This window comes from Myotis yumanensis, unplaced genomic scaffold, assembly GCF_028538775.1.
Source record: "Myotis yumanensis isolate MYYU_CA2020_CCGP unplaced genomic scaffold, mMyoYum1.0.hap1 SCAF_7, whole genome shotgun sequence".
Taxonomy (NCBI): domain Eukaryota; kingdom Metazoa; phylum Chordata; class Mammalia; order Chiroptera; family Vespertilionidae; genus Myotis; species Myotis yumanensis.
Window position 1 is genome coordinate 74,668,189 of NW_027223758.1, and position 15,207 is coordinate 74,683,395.

Consider the following 15,207-nt stretch of genomic DNA (forward strand, 5'->3'; position numbering starts at 1 on the left):
CGGAAGTGCGCCCCCAGAACTCGGCCTCGGACCAGCCAGCAACATGGTGGCATCCGCGCTGGAGGCGTCTCACGTATTTTGCTGCCCCAACCGGGTGCGGGGAGCCCTGAGCTGGAACTCGGGGCCCGGAGGACTTCTGGCCTTCGGCACCTCCTGCTCCGTGGTGCTCTACGACCCGCGGGTAAGGGCGGTGGCCGTGCGCCTGAGCAAGGGGCGGGGTGTCTGGGCGCGCCGCCATCAGCCTGGGGTCACCAGGTCCCACCGGTGACCGGTTAGCCCCACGTAGACACCCGAATGATGACGACCTTTTCTGAAGCCTTCTGTGGAAACTGTAGTACTGCTAAAAAAATTAGTTTGGGTTTTGAAAGATTTGCAGTTTAGGTACGGACTAAATCCATTATCACAGATGCTATCTCATTCCTATATTTCCCGCAGCTATATAAACTTGCCGCTTGTATTTTAGCTTTGGAATTGGACATTTTATTTTTTTAAACAATTCTTTCATTTATTGATTTGAGAGAGAGAGAAAGAGAGATTCATTGTTCCACTTATTTATGCATTCATCGGTTTATTCTTTTTTTTTTTATATTTTATTGATTTTTTACAGAGAGGAAGGGAGAGAGAGAGAGAGCCAGAAACATCGATGAGAGAGAAACATCGATCAGCTGCCTCCTACACATCTCCCACTGGGGATGTGCCCGCAACCCAGGCACATGCCCTTGACCGGAATCGAACCCGGGACCCCTCAGTCCGCAGGCCGACGCTCTATCCACTGAGCCAAACCGGTTTCGGCGATCGGTTGATTCTTGTATATGCCCCGACCCGAGCTACCCTGCCATGGCTGGAATTGGACATTTAAACGAAAGTGTCGCCCTGGATGGTTTGGCTCAGTGGATGGAGCATTGGCCTGGGGACTGAAGAGTCCCGGGTTCGATTCCTGTCGGGGGCACATGCCCGGATTGTGCGCTCGGTGCAGCCAATCAATGATTCTCTCTCATCATTGATGTTTCTATCTTTCTCTCTCTCTCTCCCCCTTCCTCTCTGAAATCAATAAAAATATATTTTAAAAAAATAAAAATAGAAGAAAGTGCCACCCTAGCCGGTTTGACTCAGTGGAAAGAGCCTGCAGATCGAAAGGTCCCAGGTTCGATTCCGGTCAAGGGCATGTACCTTGGTTGCCGGCACATCCCCAAGTAGGGAGTGTGCAGGAGGCAGCTGATCGATGTTTCTCTCTCACAGATGTTTCTAACTCACTATCTCTCTCCCTTCCTCTCTGTAAAAAATAAATAAAATATTTTTTAAAAATTAAATAAAAGAAAGTGCCATTGGGGTAAAGGTCACAGGGGAAGGGTATCCTAAGCACTTATCAGGTGTGGATCAATACCTGATTAGTCATGACATGCAAAGTGAGCCATGAATATGTACCCATTAGTCACAAATGCCTCTATTGAAGATTTTTTCCCCCTCAACAAAACCCTCAAATTGATGCAGGCATGATAGAAGTAGGGCCTTGAGACCTGTGCGAGCACCAGGAAGAGGTTTCTTATCTAGCCTGGGGTGTCAAGACAGGCTCCCCAGATGAGGACAGGAGTGGGAAGGGGAGTGAGTGGTGCTCGGGACCAAGGCAGGTGAAGACCTGAGAGCTTAGTATGATGAGAGCACAGGACACTGGGATTGTGGAGTGGTGAAAAGAATTAGAGTGAATGGATGGTGTAAGCCACAGTTACAAGTTTACAAAGTAAAGGAAGGTGATTTTTGTCTGAAGTAATCCATCAAAAATACTGAAACCTGATCTTTATTAATTTAATAATTCCTCTGTAGGATAGATTCTAATTTACTAACTGGTGCTTCCTTTGTTAAAGAAAAGGGTTGTCATTACCAACCTGAATGGTCACACTGCTCGAGTCAATTGTGTACAGTGGATCTGTAAACAGGATGGCTGTAAGTATTAATCTAATTTTTAAAGCTGATCTAAATTGTTTTCTGATTAAGTATGATTAGTCATTTTTCTTTCATCACTTCTCTTATTTTACCATCAGCTTATCTGATATTATGCAATTGGAAAATAGAAGAAAAACGGTATGCCCAACGAAATATCTGACCTGTACTTTACTTTATAGCAGCTGAAGCATGGATAGCACAGCAGTGCTTAGGATGAGGGTAGAGGCAGCCCTGAGTGTGGTAAGACCCCCCACCATTGCCCATAGCTTCTGCTTGAAAGCCTGAAAGCAGGGCCCATATTAGGACCCAGGCTGGGATTCCAAAAATTTGACTTGTTTCCATCACAGACAAGCTATTGTTTTTTTAGGCAGGACATTGCATTTTTTCTTGACCCCAGTTTGTACCTTAGTAACACCTGAAAAGTAAAGGCTTAGACTGAATCAGGGGAGCTTTTGAGGTTCGTGACACCTATGAGATCAAAATTATTTTCAGAATAATACCAAGAGGTGATTCACAGTTTTCATTCTCATTCTACCACAGTTATACAGTGGCCCTTTCAGCAGCTGTGTCGTGAGTGATATCACAACAGATTAAATACAGAAACAGATATGAAAATCCAGCTGTATGCTAATAGTTAAATGCTAAAGAGATTTGCAGAAATGTAAAACAGTGCCTCTTATTTTTTTGTTTTAGAAAATGTAGGGGTTTTCCTCGCCATAAAAATGTTGTTTTGTTAACATGCAGTGGAGTTTATTATTATTTTAGAAAATATTTTTTATTGATTTCAGAGAGGAAGGGAGAGGGAGAGAGAGATGGAAACATCAGTGATGAGAGAGAATCAGTGATCAGCTGCCTCCTGCATGCCCCCACTGGGGACTGAGCCTGCAACCCCGAGCATGTGTCTTGAATGGGAATCAGACCGTGATCTCCTGTCTCAGAGATGCTCAACCACGAGCCACACCGGCCAGGCTGGAGTTTGTTATTATTTTTTAAAAAATATATTTTACTGATTTTTTACAGAGAGGAAGGGAGAGGGATAGAGAGTTAGAAACATTGATCAGCTGCCTCCTGCACAATCCCCACTGGGGATGTGCCCGCAACCAAGGTACATGCCCTTGACCAGAATCAAACCTGGGACCCTTGAGTCCGCAGGCTGATGCTCTATCCACTGAGTCAAACCGGTTAGGGCTGGAGTTTGTTATTTTTAAGAAAAATGATAAGTAAGTAGTTTTCACATTTCTTAGTTTACAAACCTAATGTGTTTAATATTTGTACATAGAGTCAGTCCATATAAACAAAGGCTTTATGGGGTCCCCAAACATTTTTAAGAGCAGAAAGGAGTCCTGATGCCAAACTGAAATTTGCTGGAATAGATTATCTCCAGGTCTCTTTTATCTCTAACATCCTGTGACTCCATCGTGTTTAATTAGCATACTGCTTTTAGATGGTGCTTTCAAAATACAATGCAGTTTCCTCAAATGTCTTAAATATACCTACTGTAGTTTTCTTATGGACTCTGAATTAACTTAAAAGAATATTTTTATTGATTTCAGAGAGGAAGGGAGAGGGAGAGAGAGAGAAACATCAATGATGAGAGAGAATCATTGATTGACTGCCTCCTACATGCCTCCTACTGGGGGCATGAGTCTGAAACCCAGACATGTGCCCTTGACAGGAAATCGAACCTGGGACCCTCAGTCCGCAGGCCGATGCTCTATCCACTGAGCCAAACCAGCTGGGATTCTGAATTAATTTTTATTGCATAAACATTTATTAAGAGCATTTTGAGCCAGGCACCAATGCAGAATTTCCTGAATTAGTGAGACTCTGCTATGATTTTATCTGTGACATTAAAAAAAAAATGAAGTTGAATAAGCTACTTATTTCATTTGGTAATGCAGAATTAGTTATATTACGTTAGTAAAAACCAATAGTAGAAAAATTGGCTGTAGTGCAGATATTAAAACACAATTGTAATTTTATTGCCACCAAATGACATCAAAGACTACTTGAATCTCAGTATAGGGATTTGTTATAAAAAATTTGGGCTTGTATATTTTATCTTTTCTTTAAAAATGAGGTTACATAAAATAAATTGCTTGTGCATCACTAATCTGTAACTATTAGAATTGATTTCTTCTAAGAATAGGGTTCTACCATCAGATAATTTAGATATTCTTTCTAACCCACATATCAGGTATCTTAGTTAGATAAATGGCTTAATTTCCGTGATACTTGAAGATATTCAATCCCAAGATCATAGCTGGCTGACAGCAGGGTTAGGATAGGAAGCTGGAACTTCTAAGTCCTTATCTAATGTTCTTTAGACAGCCCACCAGCTGCTTCCGCTAAATGTCTAACACATAGGCCAGAAGAAACACAGAAGTGGAAAATCCAAACTAAAATTATATATTATTTCTCTCTTTTAAAAAACCTAGATTGGGTACATTCTTCAAAACTACTGGTTGGGATGCTCATTATCACAAAAAAAGGAGGGACTGGGAAACTATTCTATCTTTTAAAGGAGACTGAAAAAAGATGACAACTAAATACACAATATATGGTTCTTAGATTCTGAATTTTAAAAAAGTTATAAAAGATATTACTGGGACAATTTGGAGAAATTTTAATATGGGCTATATAGTACATAATGATATTGTATCAGTGTTAAAATTCTTGAATGTGATAGTATTGTGGTCATGTAGGAGAATGTTCCAGTTCTTAGGAGACCCATAGTAAAGTGTTTGAGGATCAGAGGTCCTGATGTCTGCAACTTATTTTTAAGTAGTTTGTCAAAAACAATAAGGAGTCTCTTTATACACAGGGTTGGGCAAAAGTAGGTTTATAGTTTGTATGGAAAATAATACAGTAATTAGTAAATAATAATAATACAAAAATAAATAAACTTTCGCATACTCACAACTGTAGATCTACTTTCGCCCCACCCTGTACGCATAGAACAAGCTATTAAGCAACTATGGCAAAATGTTAACAGTTGGTGAATCTATGTAAAGGGTATATGAGTTTTCTTCTAACTTTTCTATAGCTTTGAAATTTTTCTAAGTAGCTGTTAAAAAAAATGAACAAAAATATTTACTGATATATCTTTTCAGCTCCTTCTACTGAATTAGTTTCTGGAGGATCTGATAATCAAGTGATTCACTGGGAAATAGAGAATAATCAGGTGGGTAGGCATGTTTATAGTTATAAGAAATGGCTGTTACATCTTTTATTTTCAACTTTTTCCTCATTCTGTTATGTTCTTTCTTTATGAAATTGCCTCATTCTTGCTTATCTGTAATCCAGGTTCTGTATTTTCTGTACTTCACAGGCCCTGTACCCTTCCCTCTAATATTTGCTCCCATATTCATATGCTGTCAGTCATTTCTGTGAATTTCCTATTTATTTTGGAATAATTTTTAAGCAGCTCTTACATGGGCTGTTTCATCTGTTTTCAGTGATATAAAAATTAATACTGCTGTGTTCATAGAGTATCTGGTGTCCTGTAGATATAGATGTACATACTGTAATTCTCAGTGATATCATATGCTATGCTTGGTATAGATAGACCCTTATTGATGGACATTTAGGTTGTTTCTAGTTGTAAGAAAAGATTAAAAGTGAAAAATTAGTGTGGTAGGTATTGGAATATCTGCCATACAGAAGATGTAGATGAGGCAAAAGCCTATTCATGAATCATGTACGTTAAGTTTAAAGACAAAATGTCCTTGAATAAAGTACAAGGGTGGCTCCAGCGTAGATGCTCTAACTTGCTGCCCCACAACCATGGTGGAGTGAGTTCAGAAAAGATTTAAGAGGTGTCTTTTGAAATGGTTCTTAAAGTATGAGGTGATTTCCTTGGGAGGAGTTAAAGGAGTGAGAATTCTTGGTAGGAAAACTAGCATGAGTAAAAGCTTAGGTGAGAAAGGAGAACCCTCTGCTCAGGAGTGTTCAGTTGTTTTGTTTTTGTTTTTTAATATACTTTTATTGATTTCAGAGAAGAAGGGAGAAGGAGAGAGAGAGAGAGAAACATCAATGATGAGAAAGAATCATTTATTGGTTGCCTCCTGCATGTGCCCTTGACCAGAATCAAACCCGGGACTCTTCAATCCGCGGGCTGAAGCTCTATCCACTGAGCCAAACCGGCTAGGGCTAGGGCAATGCTTTTTCTAAAGTGTGTTCAGAGAATTATTCATTTCTTAAGATGTTCCATGAAAAAAAGGAATCTATGGCCAATCCAGTTTGGGAAACACTGCATTTACCTCTTAGAGAATGCCATTGCATGAGGGTAGTGAGGGCTCTGAAAGGTTCTGACGTGGATAAACCTGCTTACTTTTGTTTGCCTTGCATTTCCCAAACTTGTTTCAAGTCTGAACTTTCTTTTTTTCCCTTTCAAATCTCTTAGTAGTCCTTGTAACTTTAAGGAATTCAGTTTTAGGAATGTTTCTAGATAATATATTGTGGGCAGTAATACTAGAGAAGCAGAATAGGAGGTGATCCTATTAGAATTTGAACACTTGCTTTAAAAGTTCGTTTTTTATTAGCAGGCATTTGGAAGTCATTGATAATTTCTAAGAAGAGGAGTATGAATATCAAAAGATTAATCTGACATCCACATGACAAATTAAAGTGGAAAAAATGTGAAGGAAGGGATATGGGATGTATTTTTGAAGGAAAATTATTTTGGTATTGAGTACATAGTTATCAAAGGAGTGGGGAGCTGGTGGTTAGGGGAGTGAGTAGTCAAAAACCATGAGATTGTGTCTTAGAGGCCCTGGAGAAAGACGCTTCTACAAAGGAAAATAGGCAAGTAGGAGGGAAGATGTGGATTTCATTTGTAGACATGTTATTTGCACACAGAATTGTCCTTCCCAGGTCTGGAGGTAGGGATTTTGGAGCCACCTGGACTTGAGTAAATGCAAAGGGATGTGCAGCAAACTTAACTCCTGTTTGGAATGATTTTGGTAGAGGAATCCAGAGAGAGAGGATTTTAGCATTCATTTTTGAGATTTGAGATAAGACTTGGCAAGACTCTTCCTCAGTGCTTGCTCCAAACTTCTGTCAATAGAAAGTACTGCAGGCTCAGCAAGTATCTGATGGCGGACAGCAAGCTTAGCTTGGGAGGGGCCAGAGGGGAGAATGTGAAGCCAAATGGGGATCAATTGTGTAAAGACAGGAGTTGGAGTAAGAGGATTTAGGGGAAGGGGCCACACATTGTAACCTGAGGGGCTTAAATGTTCTTTTCCATATGCATTTCCATGCACACAGGTGCTCAACACACCTTGACTTCTGATAACAGTAAGTAATTCTAAGCTGGTATGAGAGGTTTCAGTCTTTGAACAGTGAGCATTGTTTTTTAAAGAGCTGGTCAACTTGAGAGATTTCTTTTGCTTGAGTTTTTAAAATTCTGTGATGTTTAAAATATAACCCTGTTTAAAGATCTGAAGTGTTTTCAATAGATTTAATTTTTTAAGGCATAATGATACAGACTCAAAAAAAAGTTTCAATATACAGAAGTATAAAGAAGGAAAAAAAAACTATATACAAAATCTCAACAGAGTTAACATTCTGATGAACATTGTCTCAGATGTGTAGTATGTATGTACAATTATACATACTGTATCTGAGTAATTTTAAATGTTTTTCAAGGAAGCCAAAGGTTAATGATGAAAGAAAGTTAGTGTACAGATCCTTATACATAACAGTTACCTCTGGAGTAGCAGAGTTTTGCCTAAGCAATTAGGAAATAGCTGAGGAGACACTTAAGGACACCGCTATTTGAGAAGATAATTTATGGAAGATACCTCTCAGAGGAAGTGGTGGAGTCTCACACGTTTGGAAATCTAAGAAATACACCTAAAACAAGAGAATGATGCCACAGTGAAGAATCTTGCATGGCAAGCAGGTGGACTTGATAAACAAATGGGGTCCCAGTTCTGTTTGCCATGTTTCCATTTTGCAGCTATGCTTGTTTAGGCAAGTGTCTTGTGGGGATGCTAAAATCACTAGGTAGTAGTTTGATGGAGAATAGAATACATACTCACTCCCAAAGTATAATCTCGTATCAACCCCCAAAATTTTAAGTTCACAGTGAAAAAATCTGGCAGACACTACCTTTACTAAGATACCAAGGTTAACTTCACTAAAATTGGGACAGATTGACATCATGGATGTGGTGCACATAGATAGTATTGATGACAAAATATCAGACTTAATTCAAAAAGGACCATTCCACAAAGCTGGCCTATGTTCTTCAATTTCTCAATGTCATGGACATCTTTCCATAGTAATAAGCATATATTTATCTACATTATCTTTTTATTGGCTACAGTGTATGTGTGGAGTAATTAATCAGTTCCCTATGAATAATTTTTGGTTTATTTTTTACTATTATAAAGTGTGTGATTGATGCCCACATCCTCTACCAAAACACACACACACACAACAAAACAAAAAGCGAGTGTGAATTTATCTTTTATTATTTGTTAAACTATTGCTGTTAGCACCTCAGATAGATTTTAGATGTGAGATTGCTGTGTCAAGGTTATGCACATTTTTTGTATCATTAATATGGTCAGACAGAGTTCTCGAAAGTTAACATTCTCTTCAACTGAAAGGACCTATTTCTAGGTCTCACATTTTATCAGTACCGTTAATCCTGTGATTCCAGTTAAAGGTGAAACTGGTAATTCCTTTTTATCACAATGTTTTTGCCATTTTTCCTGACTCAGCTTTTAAAAGCGGTTCCTCTCTACGGCCATGAAGGACCTGTTTATGCAGTGCATGCTGTCTACCAGAGAAGGGCATCGGATGCTACATTGCGTACACTGATGGTTTCTGCAGCTTCCGATTCCACTGTTAGAGTCTGGTCTAAAGAGGGTTCAGCAGGTATGTCTAAAGACTTTATAATCTAACTGGGGGCCCAGTGTATGAATTCGTGCATCTTGAAAGGAACTGTGGGCTACGGCCGACACCCACCATGTTCCATGCACACCCCCTGGTGGTCAGTGCACCTCACAGCGACTGTTCAGTTGTTCCACTGTTCGGTCTATTTGCATATTAGGGTTTTATATATAGAAAATAGATAGATGTAAATTTCCTCCCAGTCTTTTCATATAAGTAATTTTGTTCTCTGTAACCTTGGTAAACATTGACCATTTCAATTCACATGGTGTGTAGGGCTCAGGATTGACTTCTCTCAACCCCTGCTAGTGTGATGCTGCTGCCCAATCTCTAGGTAGATAAGCTCAGAGTTAGTTGTTCATGGTGTTTTTCATTAATTTTTAGTAACCTGCCTTCAGACCTTGAGCTTTGGAAATGGATTCACTCTGGCTCTCTGCTTATCTTTTTTGCCTAATACTGATGGTGAGTATCCTCTTAAGAGCAATATATTTTCATATCTCCATATGACCAGAACTTAAAAGAAACATTTGGTCTCAATTTTGTATCTAAATTTTTTCGTGAGACAGGTTGAGACCTAGCTAATATACTTTGTTGTCAATATTCAAAAGATCTGAATATAGAACATAAGATTAAAAGAGGCTATTAGGATTTTGGTAGCTGTTGAAAATTTAAATGGCTTCATAATGTAATCAAGATTGGTACTGCTATTTATGAAATATATTGCTGATGTATGTAGATCTAATTTGGGAAAATTGTCTAGCTCTTTAGATGGTGAAGGTCTGGGATAAGTTGGAAAAGTACTGAAGATGGACCATGTGAGCATTACAAGAGGACAGCCCCTTTCTATCCTGCATGATGACATTTTTGCCTAAGATCACTTACTTAAAATCTCCAAACAGAAAATTTTCCCTTTTGCTAGGAAACTCATCTGTACTTCCCTTTGATCATCCCTCACAAAGATGTTGGCCAGTGTGAGTCTGTCTCTCTGTGTCCTCAGTAACCTGGAGGACAGGCTAGGTGGAGAGAGGCGGGTCTGGAAGCCACCAGCCTCTTGCCTTTTGGTGTAGGAGCTGTGAACTCATGGTTTTATGTGATGCTTCCATTTTTGCGAGGGCCCCCTCGGAGGAGGAACTCACACATTCTGGTTTCATAACATCGAATTTAAATGTCTTCCCACACATACCAAGGCCAAGTGACTGGAGTTTTTTGGTTTTGTTTTTAGTGGATTTAAAGTGAGAAAATCTTTGAAAAATTCACCTGGTAGCAAGGTGTTTCCCTAGAGCAGTGGTCGGCAAACTCATTAGTCAACAGAGCCAAATATCAACAGTACAATGATTGAAATTTCTTTTTGAGAGCCAAATTTTTTAAAGTTAAACTATATAGGTAGGTACATTCAACTTTAAATTCACGATTTTCGTCTTCGGTTTTTCTTAGCTTCTTCTTTGTAGCCATCTCAAACAGGGCACCTAAAAAAATGTTTCATTTTATAATAGTAAAGCCACCAACACAAAAGAATTACAATTCTTAAATTGATGACAAAAATACCTGTAGGATTTGCAGCTGGTTGGAAAAATACAGATAACTTTATGCTTCGAGTAGGTACTTTTGCCACCCGAGCGCGATTTGCGGACTCGACTAGCACTAACCACTGCACAATGAGACTGCTGACTGGCTCACTCAACTCGGGCATGAATTGCACACGCCTCCCCCGAGCTGCGTATCCCCGGACCCACCTGTGCCGAGTCTCCCGTCGCCCGACTGTCCGACACCCCCCACTTCTTCTAACGCCACTTCTTCAAAATAGACTCGCCCAGGCCGAAAACCAACTTCTGCACATGGGCCACGAAGTTTCAATCGCACTGTACATGCACGCCCGCACGTGGTATTTTGTGGAAGAGTCACACTCAAGGGGCCAAAGAGCCGCATGTGGCTCGCGAGCCGCAGTTTGCCGACCACTGCCCTAGAGAAAGAGTTCCTGCTTTATTTTGCTCCACAGTCATGAAGGCTATCCCTTGGTAATGTGAATTAGTTTTTTGTGCTATTAAAAAAAATCAATTTTACACTTGCACCTCTCATAGCTTTTCAACCACATATTTAATTACATGTGTTTTTATTTGCTTCAGGAATTTTGTTTTACTGTTGGATTCTCAAAATGTGAGGCCCTCAAAGTAACAACCATACCATGACTGCATCTTTGTGCAGTAACCATGATGCCAGGCTGATAGTAGTTCTTCATTTTATTATTCAACTAGAGGCCTGGTGCATGAATTTGTGCACTGGTGGGGTCCCTCGGCCTGGCCTGCAGGGATTGGGCCAAAACTTGATCTCTGATATCCTCTGAGGGGTCCTGGATTGCAAGAGGGTGCAGGCCAGGCCAAGGGATCCCATCGGGGCTGGGGAGGGACCGTGGGAGGGCTCCAGGGTGTGTCTGGCCTGTCTCACCCAGTCCCGATCGGCCAGACTCCAGCAGCAAGCTAACCTACCGGTTGGAGTGTCTGCCCCCTGGTGGTCAGTGCTTATAGTGACTGGTTGAACAGTCGAACAAACGGTCAGACACAGCATATTAGCCTTTTATATACATAGATTGGGCTAACTTCATATTAATCTTCGGGCTGACAGTGAAAATGCTCCCAACTGCTCTCATGCTTCTCCTTTCGCTGCTCCTTCTATCATAAAATACTTATAATGGAGAAAAGGGCTCTCAATCAGTAGTCATTTATTGCCAAGTAACCATTTAATAGGACGTTTAGAGAGTTCACTTTATTCCTATAGACATTTATTGAGCACTTTCAATTTATTTGTTCAGTGATGTGAGAAATAGAAACCAGGGTTCTTTATTTAGAGCTTAGAATCCAGCAGAGGTGATAATCATAATGTCTGATTGAATACTTAACAGCAAAGCCTCTTTTTTCCCCCCAGTACCAGTACTAGCATGTGGCGATGATGACTGCAAAATCCACTTATTTGTTCAACAGAATGAGCAGGTAATTGATGATGTTTATGAAGAGACTGACATTAGCTTCTGCTTAATTACATTTCTTAATGCCGACTATTTCCAGATTATAGAATTTCAGGAATGTTCTCATCTAAACCAAAATAATCTAATAGGAGTATTTCTTTTACAATTCTTTGTTAGATGGTTTTCCACCAAGCAGCTGCTGCCTTGACTACCAGGTCCAGGGTTGTTAGAAGGAAACAGGTCGCTAGGTGGGGGAAGAAGAGAAGGAAGATACTGTGGTAGTGTTTTTTTCTTTAAAATTTTAAGTGATGTACATCATCCCTACAGTGAAAACACTCCCTGGTAGTGTTCATTTGTCTTTCTGAACCTTATCTACACTTTGAGTAGTTAAACTAGGGGAGGGAATTTCTAGAAAGAGGGTTCTTAACTAGAGGCTCTTTTATTTAATAAAGGAGAGAGTTTCTTTGCATTCTGTAAGACAGTTTAAAATGGTTGTGAATGTTCCACTACCTACCTTTTATCTATGTTACATCATAGCATATATCATTCTATTTTGTAAACATTTAGAGTATTTGAGGTCTACAGATCTTATCTACTCAGCATTACTCAATTAGATGATATAGGTGATTATGAGATTTTTTCATGAGACCTCTATCTTGTGTCTAATCAGATAGTGTTCCCAGTTTTTTTTTTTTAAAGAAGAGATGCAGCAGGACTGGCTGGGACCAAATGAAATTGATATACATGAAACTATTAAATTCTTACCCCAGGCCTGATGATTTTTTATCTTATAGTTTCAGAAAGTGCTTTTTCTCTGTGGACATGAGGATTGGATAAGAGGCGTGGAATGGGCAGCCTTTGGTCAGTATGAAATTTTGCTAAATCACTGTGATGGGGACTAGTGTGTGTAACTTCCAAGAAAGCAGCCCCCTATGTTTTAATTTAAAATTTTCTTTGTATATACTATTAGGAAAGAGGATACTTATCCCTTCTGTTAACTATTAATTGGGGTGGTAGAAGATGAAACAAGTTGATGTTTAAAATAGGACACAAGCCGACTATCCCACATGCAGGCATTCTTGAAAACTTCTTTGTAGATCTTAGTAGACTGTATATAAGAATATCACATGCTACAACCATATGTCAGCATTGTACTATATTTGTCAATGTCAGTAAAACTGAATGTAGGTCAAATGAATGAAGGGTAAGGAAGCAAAGTCTAATTATTTTAGGAAATCTAGAAGTGTGCCTGTTGTAGAGGAGAAAGTCTTATACCTAAATTTAAGAATATATTGTTTTAATAATAATAAACTTTTTTTTTTTTAATTAGGTAAAGATCTTTTCCTAGCAAGCTGTTCACAAGATTGCCTGATACGAATATGGAGGATGTATATAAAATCAACATCATTAGAAAATCAGGAAGATGATAATATAAGACTGAAGGAAAATACTTTCACTGTAGAAAATGAAAGTGAGTAATAATGAAAATATTTGATGTAATAATACTTAGGTCTCCTAGCTGAATCATTTTGTTTTATTATAAACCTATGTGAAGGTTAGTTTTTCAGAAATATCAGAGCCCTACATGAAATTTGATACTATGCATTTTTCCTTTTTTTAATTTTTATGGAATGATGATTCATTTTTCATATATGAAACTTATTTTTGTTGTAAACCATACTAGTAAGATTTTTAAAAATTGCTGAAAATATTTCAAAATGTTTTCTCAATAAATTAACTTGTATAATGTTACTAAATTTGTAATTTTAGCATATGAAGATCAAAAGAAATGTGAATTAGCCGTACCTTAGTTGGAAGATACTCTACAAGACAAGCTAAATTCCTACATTTGAGGAGTATATATAATTCTGATTTTCTTACTGTCTGGCATCAGAACAGTACCCCCGCATGGGGTATTGATCCTGTTGAAATAATTGTATTTGAAGAAGTTATTTTTGTTAGTTTTTTGAAGAAGGTATTTTTGGATGTGTATCTAAATTGTAAAGTTAGTTCTCAGTGAGCATTGTTCCCCCAGGAATTCTCTTCTTTGTTATTGCTCTTCTTTTTTAAAAAAATATATTGATTTTTTACAGAGAGGAAGGGAGAAGGATAGAGAGTTAGAAACATTGATGAGAGAGAAACATCGATCAGCTGCCTCCTGCACATCCCCAACTGGGGATGTGCCCGCAACCAAGGTACATGCCCTTGACCGGAATTGAACCTGGGACCCTTAAGTCTGCAGGCTGATGCTCTATCCACTGAGCCAAACTGGTTAGGGCTGTTATTGCTCTTCTTGATTATAAAGCCCATAAGAGTTGAGATTTTGGTAACAGTTCTATGAGGGGAGCAAGGAAATACTATAACCAGCATATTATGAGTAGCTATTCCCAAAGTTGACATTTTTTGTGATATTTTTATGAATTATTTTGTTTGAAAGGTCACAAACTTTCAAACTGACTTGTCTTCCTTTACTTCTACATTTATCTTTTTTTGTTTGTTTTGTTAATCCTCACCTGAGGATATTTTAATTAAACCCGAGACTCTGATCCATAGGCCAACACTGTAACCACTAAGCAAAACTGGCCAGGGCAAGTGGCATTTTAGGTTATTATACTCTGATAATGATAAGCATAGCTAGGAGGCTGGCTAGTCTGTTTTTTGCTTTTAAGTTGTAGTATAACAATATATCCCAGAAAATATTAAAAATAAAGCATATTCTTTAATGTTTATTTCTGACTGGGTAGTGACAAGGGTATAGAAAAATTTAGAAGAGTTTTGAGGAAACAGCGCTTCTTCATTGCATTTGTTAAAGGTATTAAAATGGCATTTGCGGTTACTCTGGAGACCGTGCTGGCTGGTCATGAAAGCTGGGTGAATGCAGTTCATTGGCAGCCTTCATTTTACAAAGGTAGGACAAAAAACATGCGTATATCCCTCATCAGTTAAATCTCCCATGCAGAATGTTAAGCTGACCAAATAAAATGGAGGGTAGTTTGAGTGTGATTAGAAATCTCAAATGTAAGACATTTTCAAGTTGACAAAGTGTAATACTGCAGCCCTGTTCTGCTGGACACTCAATTCCACTGCAAATTGTACTCCTGAGCAGGAAAAGGGTGATTCCTGCCCCAGTTACTGAAAGTGCCTCACCTCAGTAACTTTTTTTCTGAAAAGTTTCAGACTAGTCTTTATGGGATTGGAGAGAAATTGAGTTTTGGGCAAACTTCACTGGATCCTTTACCCTTGGCAATACAAAGATGGTAATACTGACATGCATAATTTATGAGAAAATAAGATCCCCTCCTCCTTTTGCCCTTAACCTCCACTTCTGTAGTGATGTGTGTGTGCTCATGCTGGTTCTGGGGTGGAGCTGAGTAAGGCACAGCCTCATTCTTCCCCAGAGCTCC

At 39.0% G+C, this 15,207-nt stretch overlaps 1 protein-coding gene across 1 annotated transcript in view; it reads left to right on the plus strand.

The window, feature by feature from the left end:
* The first annotated feature begins 20 nt into the window (after nt 1-20).
* The window catches only part of ELP2 (elongator acetyltransferase complex subunit 2), a 37,736-nt gene continuing 22,549 nt past the window's right edge, over nt 21-15,207 (plus strand). Inside the window, exons 1-9 of the mRNA XM_070421000.1 lie at nt 21-181; nt 1,863-1,941; nt 5,055-5,125; nt 8,673-8,829; nt 9,229-9,306; nt 11,764-11,828; nt 12,598-12,664; nt 13,134-13,274; nt 14,616-14,711. Of these exons, the coding sequence (XP_070277101.1) occupies nt 44-181; nt 1,863-1,941; nt 5,055-5,125; nt 8,673-8,829; nt 9,229-9,306; nt 11,764-11,828; nt 12,598-12,664; nt 13,134-13,274; nt 14,616-14,711 (892 nt within the window). The 5' untranslated portion in view covers nt 21-43. The remainder of the gene's footprint in view (nt 182-1,862; nt 1,942-5,054; nt 5,126-8,672; nt 8,830-9,228; nt 9,307-11,763; nt 11,829-12,597; nt 12,665-13,133; nt 13,275-14,615; nt 14,712-15,207) is intronic.